Source organism: Haplochromis burtoni, unplaced genomic scaffold, assembly GCF_018398535.1.
Source record: "Haplochromis burtoni strain Fernald_Lab_line unplaced genomic scaffold, NCSU_Asbu1 Contig_50, whole genome shotgun sequence".
Taxonomy (NCBI): Eukaryota; Metazoa; Chordata; class Actinopteri; order Cichliformes; family Cichlidae; genus Haplochromis; species Haplochromis burtoni.
Window position 1 is genome coordinate 534,204 of NW_024582411.1, and position 15,139 is coordinate 549,342.

The 15,139-nt window shown below is 41.1% G+C and overlaps 1 protein-coding gene across 2 annotated transcripts in view; it reads right to left on the minus strand.

The window, feature by feature from the left end:
• myo1ea (myosin IEa) overlaps window positions 1–15,139 on the minus strand; it is a 52,391-nt gene that overhangs the window by 23,500 nt on the left and 13,752 nt on the right. For both annotated transcript variants that reach the window (XM_005929577.3, XM_005929578.3), the window contains exons 2-9: window positions 14,804–14,947; window positions 13,814–13,903; window positions 11,065–11,159; window positions 7,033–7,120; window positions 5,125–5,214; window positions 4,298–4,429; window positions 3,623–3,757; window positions 3,212–3,344 (exon numbers count right to left, since the gene is read on the minus strand). In XM_005929577.3, coding sequence (XP_005929639.1) covers window positions 3,212–3,344; window positions 3,623–3,757; window positions 4,298–4,429; window positions 5,125–5,214; window positions 7,033–7,120; window positions 11,065–11,159; window positions 13,814–13,903; window positions 14,804–14,947 — 907 coding nt within the window. The remainder of the gene's footprint in view (window positions 1–3,211; window positions 3,345–3,622; window positions 3,758–4,297; window positions 4,430–5,124; window positions 5,215–7,032; window positions 7,121–11,064; window positions 11,160–13,813; window positions 13,904–14,803; window positions 14,948–15,139) is intronic.

The following is a 15,139-nucleotide window of genomic DNA, read 5'->3' on the forward strand; positions in this document are numbered from 1 at the left end:
CAAAAATACAACTCAATACTTTGTAACATAACCTTTGTTGGCAATAACAGAGGTCAAACGTTTACTATAGGTCTTTACCAGGTTTGCACACACAGTAGCTGGTATTTTGGCCCATTCCTCCATGCAGATCTTCTCGAGAGCAGTGATGTTTTGGGGCTGTCGCCGAGCAACACGGACTTTCAACTCCCGCCACAGATTTTCTATGGGGTTGAGGTCTGGAGACTGGCTAGGCCACTCCAGGACTTTCAAATGCTTCTTACGGAGCCACTCCTTTGTTGCCCGGGCGGTGTGTTTTGGATCATTGTCATGTTGGAAGACCCAGCCTCGTTTCATCTTCAAAGTTCTCACTGATGGAAGGAGGTTTTGGCTCAAAATCTCACGATACATGGCCCCATTCATTCTGTCCTTAACACGGATCAGTCGTCCTGTCCCCTTGGCAGAAAAACAGCCCCATAGCATGATGTTTCCACCCCCATGCTTCACAGTAGGTATGGTGTTCTTGGGATGCAACTCAGTATTCTTCTTCCTCCAAACACGACGAGTTGAGTTTATACCAAAAAGTTCTACTTTGGTTTCATCTGACCACATGACATTCTCCCAATCCTCTGCTGTATCATCCATGTGCTCTCTGGCAAACTTCAGACGGGCCTGGACATGCACTGGCTTCAGCAGCGGAACACGTCTGGCACTGCGGGATTTGATTCCCTGCCGTTGTAGTGTGTTACTGATGGTGACCTTTGTTACTTTGGTCCCAGCTCTCTGCAGGTCATTCACCAGGTCCCCCCGTGTGGTTCTGGGATCTTTGCTCACCGTTCTCATGATCATTTTGACCCCACGGGATGAGATCTTGCGTGGAGCCCCAGATCGAGGGAGATTATCAGTGGTCTTGTATGTCTTCCATTTTCTGATGATTGCTCCCACAGTTGATTTTTTCACACCAAGCTGCTTGCCTATTGTAGATTCACTCTTCCCAGTCTGGTGCAGGTCTACAATACTTTTCCTGGTGTCCTTCGAAAGCTCTTTGGTCTTGGCCATGGCGGAGTTTGGAGTCTGACTGTTTGAGGCTGTGGACAGGTGTCTTTTATACAGATGATGAGTTCAAACAGGTGCCATTCATACAGGTAACGAGTGGGGGACAGAAAAGCTTCTTACAGAAGACGTTACAGGTCTGTGAGAGCCAGAGATTTTCCTTGTTTGAGGTGACCAAATACTTATTTTCCACCCTAATTTACGAATAAATTCTTTACAAATCCTACCATGTGATTCATGGATTTTTTTTTCACATTCTGTCTCTCACAGTTGAAGTGTACCTCTGGTGCAAATTACTGACCTCTGTCATCATTTTAAGTGGGGGAACTTGCACAATCGGTGGCTGACTAAATACTTTTTTGCCCCACTGTAGATCAAAGGGAAAGAGCAATTAGCATGTCTTTTTAACGATAGGTTTTCTGACATTTTATAGTTTTAATCATTAATCAAGAAAACAAGCAGCTGATTAAATGAAAATGATCATAACCACTGTATTTGCTTGACAGTCTTTTGTTATAATATTCTGCTACTGCACTGCTATGATGAGCTGAGAAAAGCAGCATGTAAGGATTGGATCCTTCTCTGAAGTAACTACGAGACACTTCTGTGAAAACCAGCATGCAAATCAATACACAGCACTGGACTCTTCGAAAGGTGCAACCTTTGCATTAGCACAGAAAACACTGAAATCCAGGGTTCAAATAAATCTGCCTTTTTCATGAGCTTTGTACTGCAGCTGAGTGTAGCGTAAAATATAAAAATAGCTGCTACTGAACTCTTCAATAAAAAGTGTGGCACACACCACAGATCAAGCCCCGACCTGGCGTTGATATTGTCCCCTGAGAGCCCCTCCCTGCCTTATTACAGTGACTCACTTCCCCTAAAAGGAAATAGCTCTCAGGCCTGCAGACTCGCTGCGTCTGAGAATGCATCAGACCACTCTAGAAGCCCCCCCCTTTTGGGACGTTAGGGTGTGACTGACCATACGCCCGATTAAACCGTGAGGAAAAGTCGTCCTTTGTGTTTGGTAATAAAGGTAATGGCTGCATATGACGGCTGGCGGTGTGGACACATTCTGTGAACTTTGTAAACAATGTAACTCTAATGTAACTCTGTGTTTTCCTGCAGATTTGTTAGTCAAAGCAGCAGTGCATAATGTAGATGTCAGTACAGACGTTTTCAAAGCTTGCAGCTTCACTCCAGTAAGACATGAACAGTCCTGTGACAGCTCACTTCATTTCCTCAATATCAACTCTTGGATATTTGCATGTTAAATTTGAGCCGTGGGAGTTTTTTAGTCATTGTGGGAGACTGGCCACCTGTTCAGGGTGTACCCTGCCTCTCGCCCCATGGCAGCTGGGACAGACTTCTGTGACAATGAATTGAAGTGATGGATGGAGTTCTTCAGTCCAAAAAGGCATTACTAATTTTTGAACTGAATTAATGTCAACATATTAATGGTGAAAAGAGATGATACCCTCATGTCTTTAAAACTAGCACAGCTCAGAAAAAAAAAAAAAAAAAGACCAAATGCTGGGTGATTTGGCAGTGGCAGTGTCCATCATCTATTTACAGTCTGCCTACTTTCATCTTTATACTTTTAGTTTTAGTAGTTAATATTGAAGTGGCGTGTGCAGTTTTATATTAGGAGCAGTAATACAACAGCACACTGCAGTTAAAGCACACAGGAAAGGAGACTGAAAGGAGCAGGAAAGGCTTAGATTATGAAATGCTGCTGTTACGTCTGCCCTGAACAAACCAGCGCTTTGTAGACTGGCAACTGCACTCTCCCCTGCATCATACAGACGCAGCATGAGGAGAAAAAGAAAAGAGGAAGGGAGAAGGGGGACCGACAAAAAAAAGCATTTTTCCAAGTAATTTTAGTCTCTGACGAAATACGTCCAGACCTTCAATAATAGCATTTTATATTCTGGTGATCTTGCATGGCCTGAAGTACTCCAGACAGCTGGCTGCAGCCCTGCATTAACACAATAAAACTTTAGGGAGTGAAAGTGGTGAAAAAGAAACACCCTCCAAAACCAGAGAAGGGCAGGTCAGGACAAGAACCCAGCAAAAAACAAAGATTTACCACTACTCAGACTCAGGCCTTAGCGCTCTGTTTCCTTTTGGTGACAAAAATCTTTAGTGACTGGTGATCAGCTCATTGTGCAAGACCACTTACACTCTTCGCTCTCCACAGCAGCGTAGTTTCCCGATTCCTTGAAGCTGATATTTCCCAGGTGCAGGACTCCGGCTACAATCTGAAGCACCATGGAGCGGTCCTCTGGTGCAATGCCAATCACATCCATGGCTTTCTGGGGAAGTAAAAGGGGAAAAAAATAGCATGCTAAATCAGGACCACAGTGGGGGTTTACTCACTCCTGCGGTACCTAGCTCATGTTCTCTAATTACTCCTGTTGTGGTCTCGCTGGTAAACAAAAACAGAAGGAGATCATTGAAAAAAAAAAAGGAAAAAAGAAAGCAAGAGAGGAGTGCTATTGAGAGACTGTGAGCCACATGAACACTGGTATGAGATTCACAGACAAACACAACACCACTGACTCCCAAGCAGACAGAAAGAGTCTGACCGTACCATTGTCTCCTGGAAGTCGCTCTTGTCGTTGATGTCGTCCACTTTGTAGGAGCCAGACTGATTGAGGTAACTGTAGTAATCCAGGCTTGTGATTCCCAGGCTATTCTTCTGCTCCGAGGTGGCTCCTTCTATCAACTGTTGAGCAGAAATTAAGTCTCTAACTGTGTGTACAAAATATATAACGCACAGTTTAAAGAAAGCTGTACTGGCTTCTGAAAACTAGACATGTCTATACAATGGAACGGATAACAGCCCAACTACAACTAAAAGGGCCAACCTTTGAGAAAAATTATAAAATATCTTGACATGACACTAAAGCCTTAACACTGTTACATCTGTGTTTAGGTATGTAAGTATAGGTATGTATGTATATGTATATGTGTGTTTTTCCCTTTTAAATTAAGTTTTCGAATTACCCTCACCATTATATACTGCAGATTTGGTCTCAGATCATGTTGTTGCTGTGAATTGCCTTGCTATTTTTGGGAATAAAAGTTCAAAAAAAGAAAAAAGAAAAAAAAGAAAGCTGTACTATCGAAAAATGAGAACCTCTGGCCATGCACGACAAAAACAGACTGCTTTTCTAACCCAAACTGTCCTGAAATCACCTCGCAGGCCCTTTTCTCAGGTCACATGTGTTCCATTCACTATTACAAAAAAGAAAAAAGGCCTCACCTGGTAGAATATATGGAAACTCCTTTCTCCAGGATTCCTCATGACAACACGTGACTTTTCCAGAAGGAAGTTGGAGATTTTCCCGCCGTCTGGTTCACCGCCGGAGCTGAACTGGATCTCAAAGTATTTCCCCTGATGGATCAAAGCATTTTTTTTTGTATTGCAGCCAACTGTAATAAAGCTTAAAAGGCAGCGTATACGGTCTGAAAATACTGGCACCTAGCTGTCCTAAGGCTACTAGCAGTGTGTGTGTGCGCGTGTGTGCGTGTCAGCTTAAATAGAAATATGATCCAGCTTTTTGTCTTACTCTCAACTCCAGACTAGCCTGTATGCAATGTCTCATTATTCAAAAAAAGCACTTCAAATGTAGTGACCTTACACAATTAGTGCCAAACTATTTTTGCTCTTTTAAATTTGAAGCTAAGAATATCTTTTATGGCATCTGCTCTTTATGAATTTAACTAACAGACTCGGTTGAAAAATTTCGGGGGAGTTGCACTTTCTATGTGAAGCTTATTTTTCATTGGTTAAGTTTCTTAGTGAGCCTCAGCGCTTCTGCGTGTGTGTCTTTCTGTGCAGTGTGTCGTCGCAGCACTTCTGGTTAACCGGGACACACACGAGGTTTGATGCCTCATGAAATAAAACAGAAAACAGAAGGCAAGCTGTTACTGTAAATCTCAAAGGTCTCGAACGTATGCCACGAAAAAAAAAGTTGAGGACTCAGCTTGTTCCACGGCAGCTGCGTCCCTGTCTGTGACTACGAGTGGGAATTTCACTTTAAATTTGATTACACTGTATGTTAAAGGGGGGGAGAGAAGCAGCCTTACAAATCTGCTGGAGTTGTTGTTCCTCAAAGTTTTGGCGTTGCCGAAGGCCTCTAGCAGCGGGTTGGACTGCAGGATGATGTCTTTGACGTGCTGCGAGGAGACAGATTCAGTGAGCTGATGCTACATCACAAACAGATGAGGCAGCAGGTAGAGAAACCACACACTTCACACCCCGACTCTCTGAAAGTTTCCACTAAGATAGCAGCATGGCGCACACATGCACATCTACAGACAGACACACAAAATCTGGAGGGCATTATCCTCCCTATGAGCCATGTGTGTGTCAGAAACACATGAGTTTTAAATCAGTACAGCAGACAGAGATATTCCCCACTTCCAGTATTGTTCACAGAGGCTGAGTGGTATTTCTTGGAAATTTTCTTTTATCAGTCCTGTACTAAAGAAAAACATCCTTCGCTGACACACATTCTTGTATATGAGTTTAGCCTTTTAACTACACTGAAGTTCTTCTTGCACTGATGTTTTATTCCAGCATGATCTCCAGATGTCCAAAAATCTGAATAAGTACAAGTACTATTAGATATAGGGCTGTGCAATATGACCAAAATCTCATATCCCGATATAAGAATTCTGTCGTCCCGATAACGATATAAATCACAAAAATGTAACATTTTCTGTAAATTCTGTGAATCTCGGGCAGCTCGTCTTGCGGGAAGTGTTTCCAGCTGCGCGTCATGTAGCTGGAGTCCAGTGTTTTAACAGATGCATGAAACTATACATTTTTAGACATAAGTTGTAACAGCTGACGTTTTCTTTGTGAGTATTTATTACACGGCGTGCTGCGGGGAAAAGCCTGTTCTAACGCTTTAGTCTATGGTTTATTTTTTAGCACCTGGCGGCTCTTTTTTAATTCTCATCCATAAATAATCTGCTCTTTCACGTGATTCAGTTTATTTTGAAAAGTCTCAACAGGATCTTGAGCTTTATTGTGAAAGGTTTATGTGGAACATAAACAAGCGTTCACGCGATGGTGTTACCGTCGTTGTTGCTAACAACAACGCATAAAACAGGCGCGTGTCCTCTGTAGTGTGGTTATATTAAATATAAGAGAAAGAGAGAACTTTAAGAAATTAATATAGCCACTACAGTGACCATCAGAACGATGAAAAAATATTGCTGTAAACAGTTTATTTTGCGACACCACGAAACAAACGATAGCGTATTAGGAAACGATAGAAGTTTTTATATCGTCATCCGATATATATCGTTATATCGAACAGCCCTAATTAGATATGTAGAAGCTTTGAGAAATATATGTTGCTAAAACAGCTGAACTGACACAGTGATATTATCTTGAGGGATGAAGTACAGTTAACATTATCATAGTTATATAATAAAGCTGTCTTAGTTGATTTAGTGTAAGCAGTCTATCGTTGAATTTAAAGGTAGAAAAGCCAAATGGCTGCTCTCTGGGACTAAGTGGTTAAGCCCGAAAATTATTTCTGATTGTTTTCTTGGTGGAAGCAGCTCTGAGTGGATTAATTATAAAACTCCCACTGCCATCACGGTGCAGGAATTTCCTCATCAAACTTCAGATCTTTATCGCGCTTAGAAACTGGACATCTGCTGTTTTTTTTGTTTTTCTTTTTTTATTTGAGGGGGGTTGAGGGGTGCCAGATGGCAAGAGGGGGCTGGTGTATAAGAGTCTGCTGACGGGCTCACAATAGGACACAAAGGATGAGGATGACAAGACAAAGACTGGAGCAACGCGTGAAAGACAATGCAGGAATGAGACAGCAACAGGTGGTTTGACTGCACACGTGTGCAGTTAGTATCACAAATCATTCTGGTTTAACTTAGTTATCGTTCACATGTGCACTTAAGCATTTCAAATATGCATTCCTCATTTACAAACTGCCGAGAAGGACAAAAGGCATCTCCTCTCACCTGCACTCTCGGTCCACCGCCTGACACTCTGGAGATGTAGCCCATGATATATTTGGCTGCCACAGTCTTCCCTGCTCCGCTTTCGCCGCTGAAAAGCAGATAAAGACTTCATCACATGCTTTCTCAAACACAAGCCAAATTCAGATACACCTGATAGCCTGCGGCACACGCTCACTGAGACATTGTTTTCTGTCTCACACAAGCACAGTTTTTATTCACTCAGTGACTAAAAAACACCCGCCCCAAAACTGTTTTTTGGTTTTGATTTTTGTTCACCTATTGTGGGTTTTAAATGAATTTTCCTTGTTCCCGTTTGTTCTGGTGGCTTATCAGTCTAAAGCTTATGTCATACCCCACCTGCATGTGATCTGATATTTAACAATAAGCCAGCTTAGGAACAGCTCGGCCTGTGCATTAAATAGCTTCCTGAATACGTCCCAGTGCAGACTTTTGTCTCTTCTCTAAGAATAAACACATATTTTACATCCATATTTGAAAACAGAATCTGGTACATGGTTTGTTTACATGTGTTTGTTTTGGTTGGACACACTACAATAAACAGGATAATTTGGACTACTAAACATGGTAAACTTTGTCCAGACAGCCGGTATTTGGACAGTTACAACATTTTTATCCTTTAGAGTTTCTATTTTAGCGGCATCAACCTGGAATAAAAGATTCCAGATTGCAAGTTCAGTCCTCAGGTTTCATTTGGAGTACATTTAAATCAATATAGAAAAAAAAAAATCACTATGTAGCAAATGTACCCAGATTTAAACACATAGTACCCAAAGCTGAGGGGTAAAAAGCAATTGGACACAGTACTTTTGTCCCAAATGTAAACCTACTTAAAGAGACTTGCAACGTATCTTACTCTATGTTTAAGTGAATAAAGAGTCTGAAAAAAAATGTGTAACTGTTTAAACACGTGTCATTTGAATTGCACAAACTCTTCATTCAGACAAAAATCCAGATCAAAACTGGTTGAGAATATGTTTGTGTGTGTGTGAGACACATTTCGTGCAAATTTCCACCTCAGAAAGTAAAACTGAATCTCTTAAATAAGCAGTCACAGCTAGACAGCTACATTTACCGCCTTGCACGTGCAGGCGGATGAACGCTGCAGTAATAACGACATTTATCCCGTTTTGTTTACATAGCTTTCCTTCGTATCTTTTCCCTCAGCCTTCTCTTGTCTTTTTCCTCTCCTTGCCTTTCACTGTGCCGGGGTCATACTTATTTTGACCTATGTGGTTTGGCAGTGGATGATGGCTGGGTCTGTTTTTTTGTTTCTGTGCCTTAAAGTAGAGTCAGGATGGTACAGCCGCTGTGAGAAACACAGCTGCAGACTGTTTGAGACTGCCAAAGGAAGTCATGGGAGCTGCTCTATTACACAGTCTCAGTATAGCTGCACACATCCTACTATATACACCTCCCAGCCTGTACCAGATGCTAAAGTTTTGCCTGGACTTCCTCGCTGTGCAGTTTGGAATCAAGTAGGAAACTGATCGTTTAGTTATATGCATCTGAGAGCATAGTTTCTCCTCCTGCAATCGACCCTCTAAAGAGGTATTTCCAGCACAAGCTGCAGTGAGACTTTGAGGCCCATTTAAACCCCCAAAGGGGCAGGTCTCATTGTTGTGGCGTTTGAATGCTGAAGACATTTCTGACTTCTGCAGTGATTTATTACCCAAACAAGGACATGAGTTACACAATGCAGTGCAGAGGGAGGGAGCGTTAAGCATTATCTTTCATAAATTATTACTGACTTGAGCTATGTGAAGGATGTTCAGTCAACAGTCTAGTTTTGGCAGTTTTGAATCCAACAAGGTGTTCGCTGCATTCCCACAGAACTCGCTGAGCCACATGTACAGTCTGTTTGACAAGATTTTCCTGTGATAATGTCAGTGCATTGGTTTTTTTGTATGTTTTTACATTGTTTGTATACATCACCTCCTATAACTTTTGCCTGCATACTAAACATCTCTTTTTGTTACTGATACTAAGGAGAAGGAGGGCAGAGGGACCGTTGCTACTTTAAGACCCACGTTCTCTTCAAGTCATAGCTCACAGGACCCCTGTTTCAGTCGCTGACCTCTACTTTAAGATATTTGGTGAAATTAAGCAAATTTTTAAAATTTTACATTTTAATTAGCGTGTCTTTATCCTTGTTGTTTAGGCTACCCTAAAGTTTTTCCTATGACACCATGTTCTTTGTAAGAAAGTGCAGGAAATATACAGCTAGAATTTGACTACCTGAGACCTTGAGCGATCACACGAGGACATTCATTTTCATGCGTCTCCACATGCAGCTGCAGAAATATCTAAAAGCCTAACATAAATGCATTTTCACAGTGCAGGCCACACCCAATGACTACGTGCATATTTTAAGCATTAAAATGATCTCGACAATCTCTCACCACACATTGTTCTTCTCAAACTGATCTAATTATAACAGCAACCTGCTCTGTTGACACCGATGAAAAGGCACAATCATGCGTGGAAAGGATCCCACGCACAATCATTAAAAAAAGGAAAGAGCAGATTCCTGGTAAAAAGCCAGCCGAGCAATGAATACGCCTGCTTTCTCTCAGACTGGGTTTAAGAAGCTGTTGTTCACTCGTCATGTGACTGAAATTTAAGATGGCTTCAAAGAACAAAATCAAGCAAAACTGCCTAGAAATTGTGAAATCGTGTATTTCTGAAATATCTGTATATCTGTATTTAGAGCACATGTAAAGGAACTGGTCCTCGATAAAAAACAAAAAGTATCATAAAAGAGAAATAAACACTTTGTTAAATCCAAATCGTCACATATTCAAATGCTGTTACAATATCAGAGAAATAAAAGAAATGCTCAGCCGCTCTTTTTCTGCATTAACCTCATTTCTGATTCTTAATATAATATTTTTTTTAAAAACTGCTAACACAGGTGGGTGCTGACCACGCTGCACGGTTAGCAGTTCACAGCAGCCTTTGTTTGCTGAGACCTGGTTCATCATAAAACCACTTCCATGCTTTTGTTTGCTGATTTAGTCAATCACAAAATCCACCTCGGTGCCTTTATGTGGAAAACTGAACGAGCAACTGCTGGCTGTCCAAACAACAGCCGAAAGTGCTGAAGCAGGGCTCATTCATCATGAGGTAAGCACTATAGCAACCACGCTGCTCAGATGAGTGGGCCATGACATAAAAACCCCCTAATGACACCACATTTTTCTCAGCTTTGTAGGTCAGAAACATTCATCGGGAAACTCAAACAGGCTGCGAAAGCATCTAAAATCCTCTAAATCTAGGGAGTGAGGGAACCATGCGGGCGTCCTCTTTTCTTTTTTTAAAAACAGGAAGCTTTTCAAAAATAGCTGCTATAGCGGCTGCTTTGTTTCCATCTCACATCCTGAGGATTTAGCAGCCAGATCAAGCTGTAAAATCATTGTTTTCCTATTTGAGAACTGGCACATTTTATTTTCTCTTTAAATTTGTAATTCACTGAAGCTGAAAACAGTATGATGGAAAAACACCACACAAACACTGACTCAGCTCTACTGAATGATGTGGTCAGACCTGTTAGGTCTGTCCTCTCGCCCGTCTATTATCATGACCTGCAGAGCAGTTCAGTGTTATGATCTCACAGATCACATTGCACAGATTATCGTCTCCAGCTTTTGTCTCATTTTGTCACATCCTGGACATTCGACACGCTAATATAAAGTGCTGAAGGTTACAAAAATATCAGTTGAAACCAATAAACTGGGCAACTATAGTATCTTAATAAGATATGGATAAGGTCATATTTTGGTTGATTTATGATCTTTTTAATTATTTTAGATTAAAGCAAATCTACTGTTTTTTTTAAAAGCACCGAGATCAGTCCCCAATGTACAGTACAGTTTATCAGGCTCTATTTTGAATGGATAATTTAAATAAAAATGCAGCTTTTCTGGTTCTGAAAATAATTTCCTTGTCACATGCCGTTAACTAATGATCACTATAGAAGGCAGAGAAAGAATGGCCAGAATTTCAAAGTCTTACCTAATGATGACACACTGGTTCTCACGGTCTATCATCATGTTTCTGTACATGTTATCTGCCAGAGCGTAGATGTGAGGAGGATTCTCATACTGAGCCTGAGAGGGGATAAAAGATTAAATTAGTGGTTAGACAAGTGAATATACATTTAAATACAACGAGGGTTTCTGTAGACAAAAACATGGATGCCATGGGCTCCCCAGTGTCACCCATTGTAGCCAACCTTTACATGGAGGAAGTGGAAAGTAAAGCTCTTGCCTCTTTCAAAGGGACAGCACCTAGCCACTGGTACAGATATGTAGATGACATCTGGTTCAAAATCAAAAGCTGAGAAGTAGAAGCTTTCACTGCTCACATCAACTCAGAGGACAGAAACATAAAGTTTACCAGGGAAGACCCAAAGGACAACAGTTTGCCATTTCGAACTGTTCTGTGCACATTGGGGAAAATGGAAAACTCAGCATTGAAGTTTACCAGAAGCCCCCACACACAGACCAGTACCTACTCCTTGACTCCCGCCACAAACGTGGAGTGATCAGGACCCTGCAACACCGGGCAGAAAACATTCCCTCTAAGTAATAAGGGAAAGAAAAGGAACACACACATGTAAAAAACAAAAAATAAAAAACTTTTAATACATGTGATTATCCCAGTTGGGCTTTCATCAAATCAGCACAGATGGATAGTAAAGAAGGTCAGACGCCAACTAGCGAGAAACAGACGGACAAACAGAACAACATCATCATCCCTTATGGATCAGGTTCATCAGAGAAACTCCCAGTTTCCATCCCAGTGCATTTCAGAGCCAGTCACACACTCAGACAAAAACACGGACACAACGCAAACTAGACAATGTAGTGCATGCTGTGCTGTCCACCAAGGAGTGCTAAGACCTCCACGTTGGAAAAACCAAACAGTCACTTCAAAAACTGATGGCACCAACTGTCTGCCATCTTTAATCCAGTTTTGAGATCCCTTCCCAGGTGTCTTAACGCCCACTCACATCTTGCATCAATTGACCTCAATAAGTTTCAATAAGGTCACTCAAGCTCCTTAGATCACTTTATGAATCACTAAGTAACACTTTTAACATCCATAGACTGTATATAAAAGATGAATACAACCTCTGTGACATCACCTATTAGGAAAGCCAATTATGAAGCTGTTGCCATCTTGGTGCTTTGAAACTGGATGTGACAAACTTGACCCTGACAGAGGCAGTTATTTATGAAATAAACATTATGTTGGATTCAGTATTACTGGGTGATATATTCTTTCAATTTTAAAAATGGGAAGTGTAAATTCTGACAAAATGCACACAGTATCATGTTGCTGTACATGTTCAGTAGATCAGTGGTTCTCCACCACAGCTACAAATACTCCAAATTAGCTCAACTATTCTAAAGAAATGTGCAGAAAATTTAAAGACAAATGATTTAAACAGATACATGAGCAATAAATAAATAAAAAAAAAATATAAAAAAATATACAAATAAATAAAATATGGAGACAGCGGAAATAGCCTGTATAATATTATGCAGTCATGACTTGTTTAAGTAAAATTTTAGCTCGCAGTCAAACAGTCAAAACTCTTCCAACTGTATGCTAAAGATATGAACAGTAAAGAAGAGCTGCTAGCTGAGAATAATAATAAATGATGAAATTTTTGGCAAAATCTACCTGGAACGTTAATAATAAATTACACGAATAGTGTAGTTAGCAGTTAAAGTGTAAGTTACTAACATGGCTCCATAATTGTTTTTAGTGCAATAAACAGCTGAACCTGTTAGCAAAATAATCGGGTCAAAATATCATGAAATGAATAGATCTAATCAAAAAAAAAAAAAAAAAAAAAAAAAAAAAAAAAAAAAAAAAAAGAGTAGTAGCAAAAATTAGGACATAAATACTTTAATACTGAGCTGAAGGGATGTCAGATAAAAAAGTTTGGACACCACTGCTCAGGGGTAGGCTTACTCATTTTATATTTTATTATTTTGTTATATTTCATATTCATTTTATTAATATAAAAACTATTAAACAGTTAATTCACCATTAACTCGTGGTATAGTAACATCTGCTGAGAACTACAGTGCCCTGACGGTTAAGGAAACCTAGTGAAATTTTAAACGAACTTTTATGCATAATAAAGTTATTATGTAATCAGAGACAGGCTGACCTATAAAATCCACAAAAACCATAAAAAAAAAAATTACTATAATACAATTACACACTGTTGTCATTTTTGTCTGTGATGCTAGAACAAAATAGCGACCTTTTGCCAAGACAGTTGCACTTGGTCCCTTTTTGTGATTATTTCAAACAACTTGTGAACAAATATGAACTTTTCCCCGATAATTTGAGCTGGCTACCCGTGCAAATATAAACCCCGTGCACTTGTGTGCAAATGTGATCTGAATTTGGCATGTGTGATGCTTTCACAGTCTGTTAGAATTTTTAAAGCTTTTCAGTGTGCTCCTGGCTCGAGAATTCGAGTTCGCTGTCAACGGGCTGGCCAAGAGAGAGGAGGCAGACTCGAACAGGATGTTCTGTGATGGTGCTGCCAAGCTGCTCCAGCGGTTGAGTCAAGTTTGTGACAGCAGCATCTGCTCGCTGGAAAGTTTTCACAGCATCTAACCCAGTTTAAAACCTTTGTCTTTCAGACCATTACCAGCCTAAACCAGCCTGACACTTCAATAACATCAGAGACCCAGAAAAAAGCTTATTTCCTTAAGATGATGCTGGATCTACTTACTGCGCCTTGATACATCTCAATTTCTTTATCCCCAAAATATGGCATCTGCTTGAAGGGGTTGACAGATATGAGCACGGGACCGATGTACGTCTGGTGAGATCGTGAGTTAAAGAGATTAAAGAGTGGGAGCAAAACAGTGGTACCAAATTACAATCACCTCTCACAAAGAGAAAACTGTGTCAAAAAGAAAGCACTTAATCTCCGATTGCCATGACGTCAACAGAGATGGCAACAGTGCAGCAGTGTGGCGTATTTGGCGATCAGGCCTGAGCCTAAATAAGTATGCAGTGCTTACAAATGACAGAGAATAGACCGACCATGTAACACTGTGAGGTTTTATGCCTTGAAGCCAAAATGCAGCTCAAGGCAAATAAAGCAGCTATTGTGGGTGGCCCATAGTGACCCACAGCCTTGGCAGGGAGACCTCACAGTTACAGATATTTACTGAGCAAAATCAAAGGAGAGACTCAGAGCTGTCGAACCTGAAACTGCCTGCATTTGGTAAACTTGGTAATGCCGAGCGCTGGCCGAGCGACAGTGAGGGTTTATGTTTATGTAATGAGCCAGTAGAAGCGGCCTTTCAAGGCACTCATTCATTCATCTCGTTTCACGTCGTGAATACGCGCGCGTGTGTGTGGCCACAGCTGCACTTTAAACTTAAACCCAGCATTTGTGTGATGCAGTGTATGAAAACGATAGCTCTCAAGAAGATCATTTTAAATCCGTAACACAATCAAATACAGCTGTTTAAAAGATAGCAGCTATGCTCTCACCACCACCACCCCCTCACAGTGAAAGGCCTGGTGAAAGAGCAGGAGTTAGAGATACAAAGACGCCCTTTCCTCCCCGCTCACCTTCCAACACTGACCTATTACTCATTGCTAATATGTCACAGCGAATGACCAGTCAGCTATTCTGGGTATAGCAGGAAAGAGAAGGGCTCCGCTATTCCTCACTGGGGTGTGAACTGTGAGCGTGAGCAAAGGATACAAAGATGTAGTCATCCATGTATCTCTTCTTGAGGTTGTCCACGATGGCGTCCTCATTGATCTTGCTGAGCAGCACCATGTCATCCACGCCGCTGTGTTTGACATTGTGGCTCTGCCAGTGGTACCGGTAGTGCCCCCGGCTCCCCTGAAACAAAACACACACAATGTCCAACTGTTAGGTCACTGAAAAAGACAGAATGAGATCATGCATAGAGTCTGACGTCACGGATGCGCAGACACACTGCTACTTTTCAACACACTCGTCATAACCACACCACTCAGGCAATCAAACGAAAGTGGAACGCGGTCATTATCACTCAAATAAAAAACACAGAAA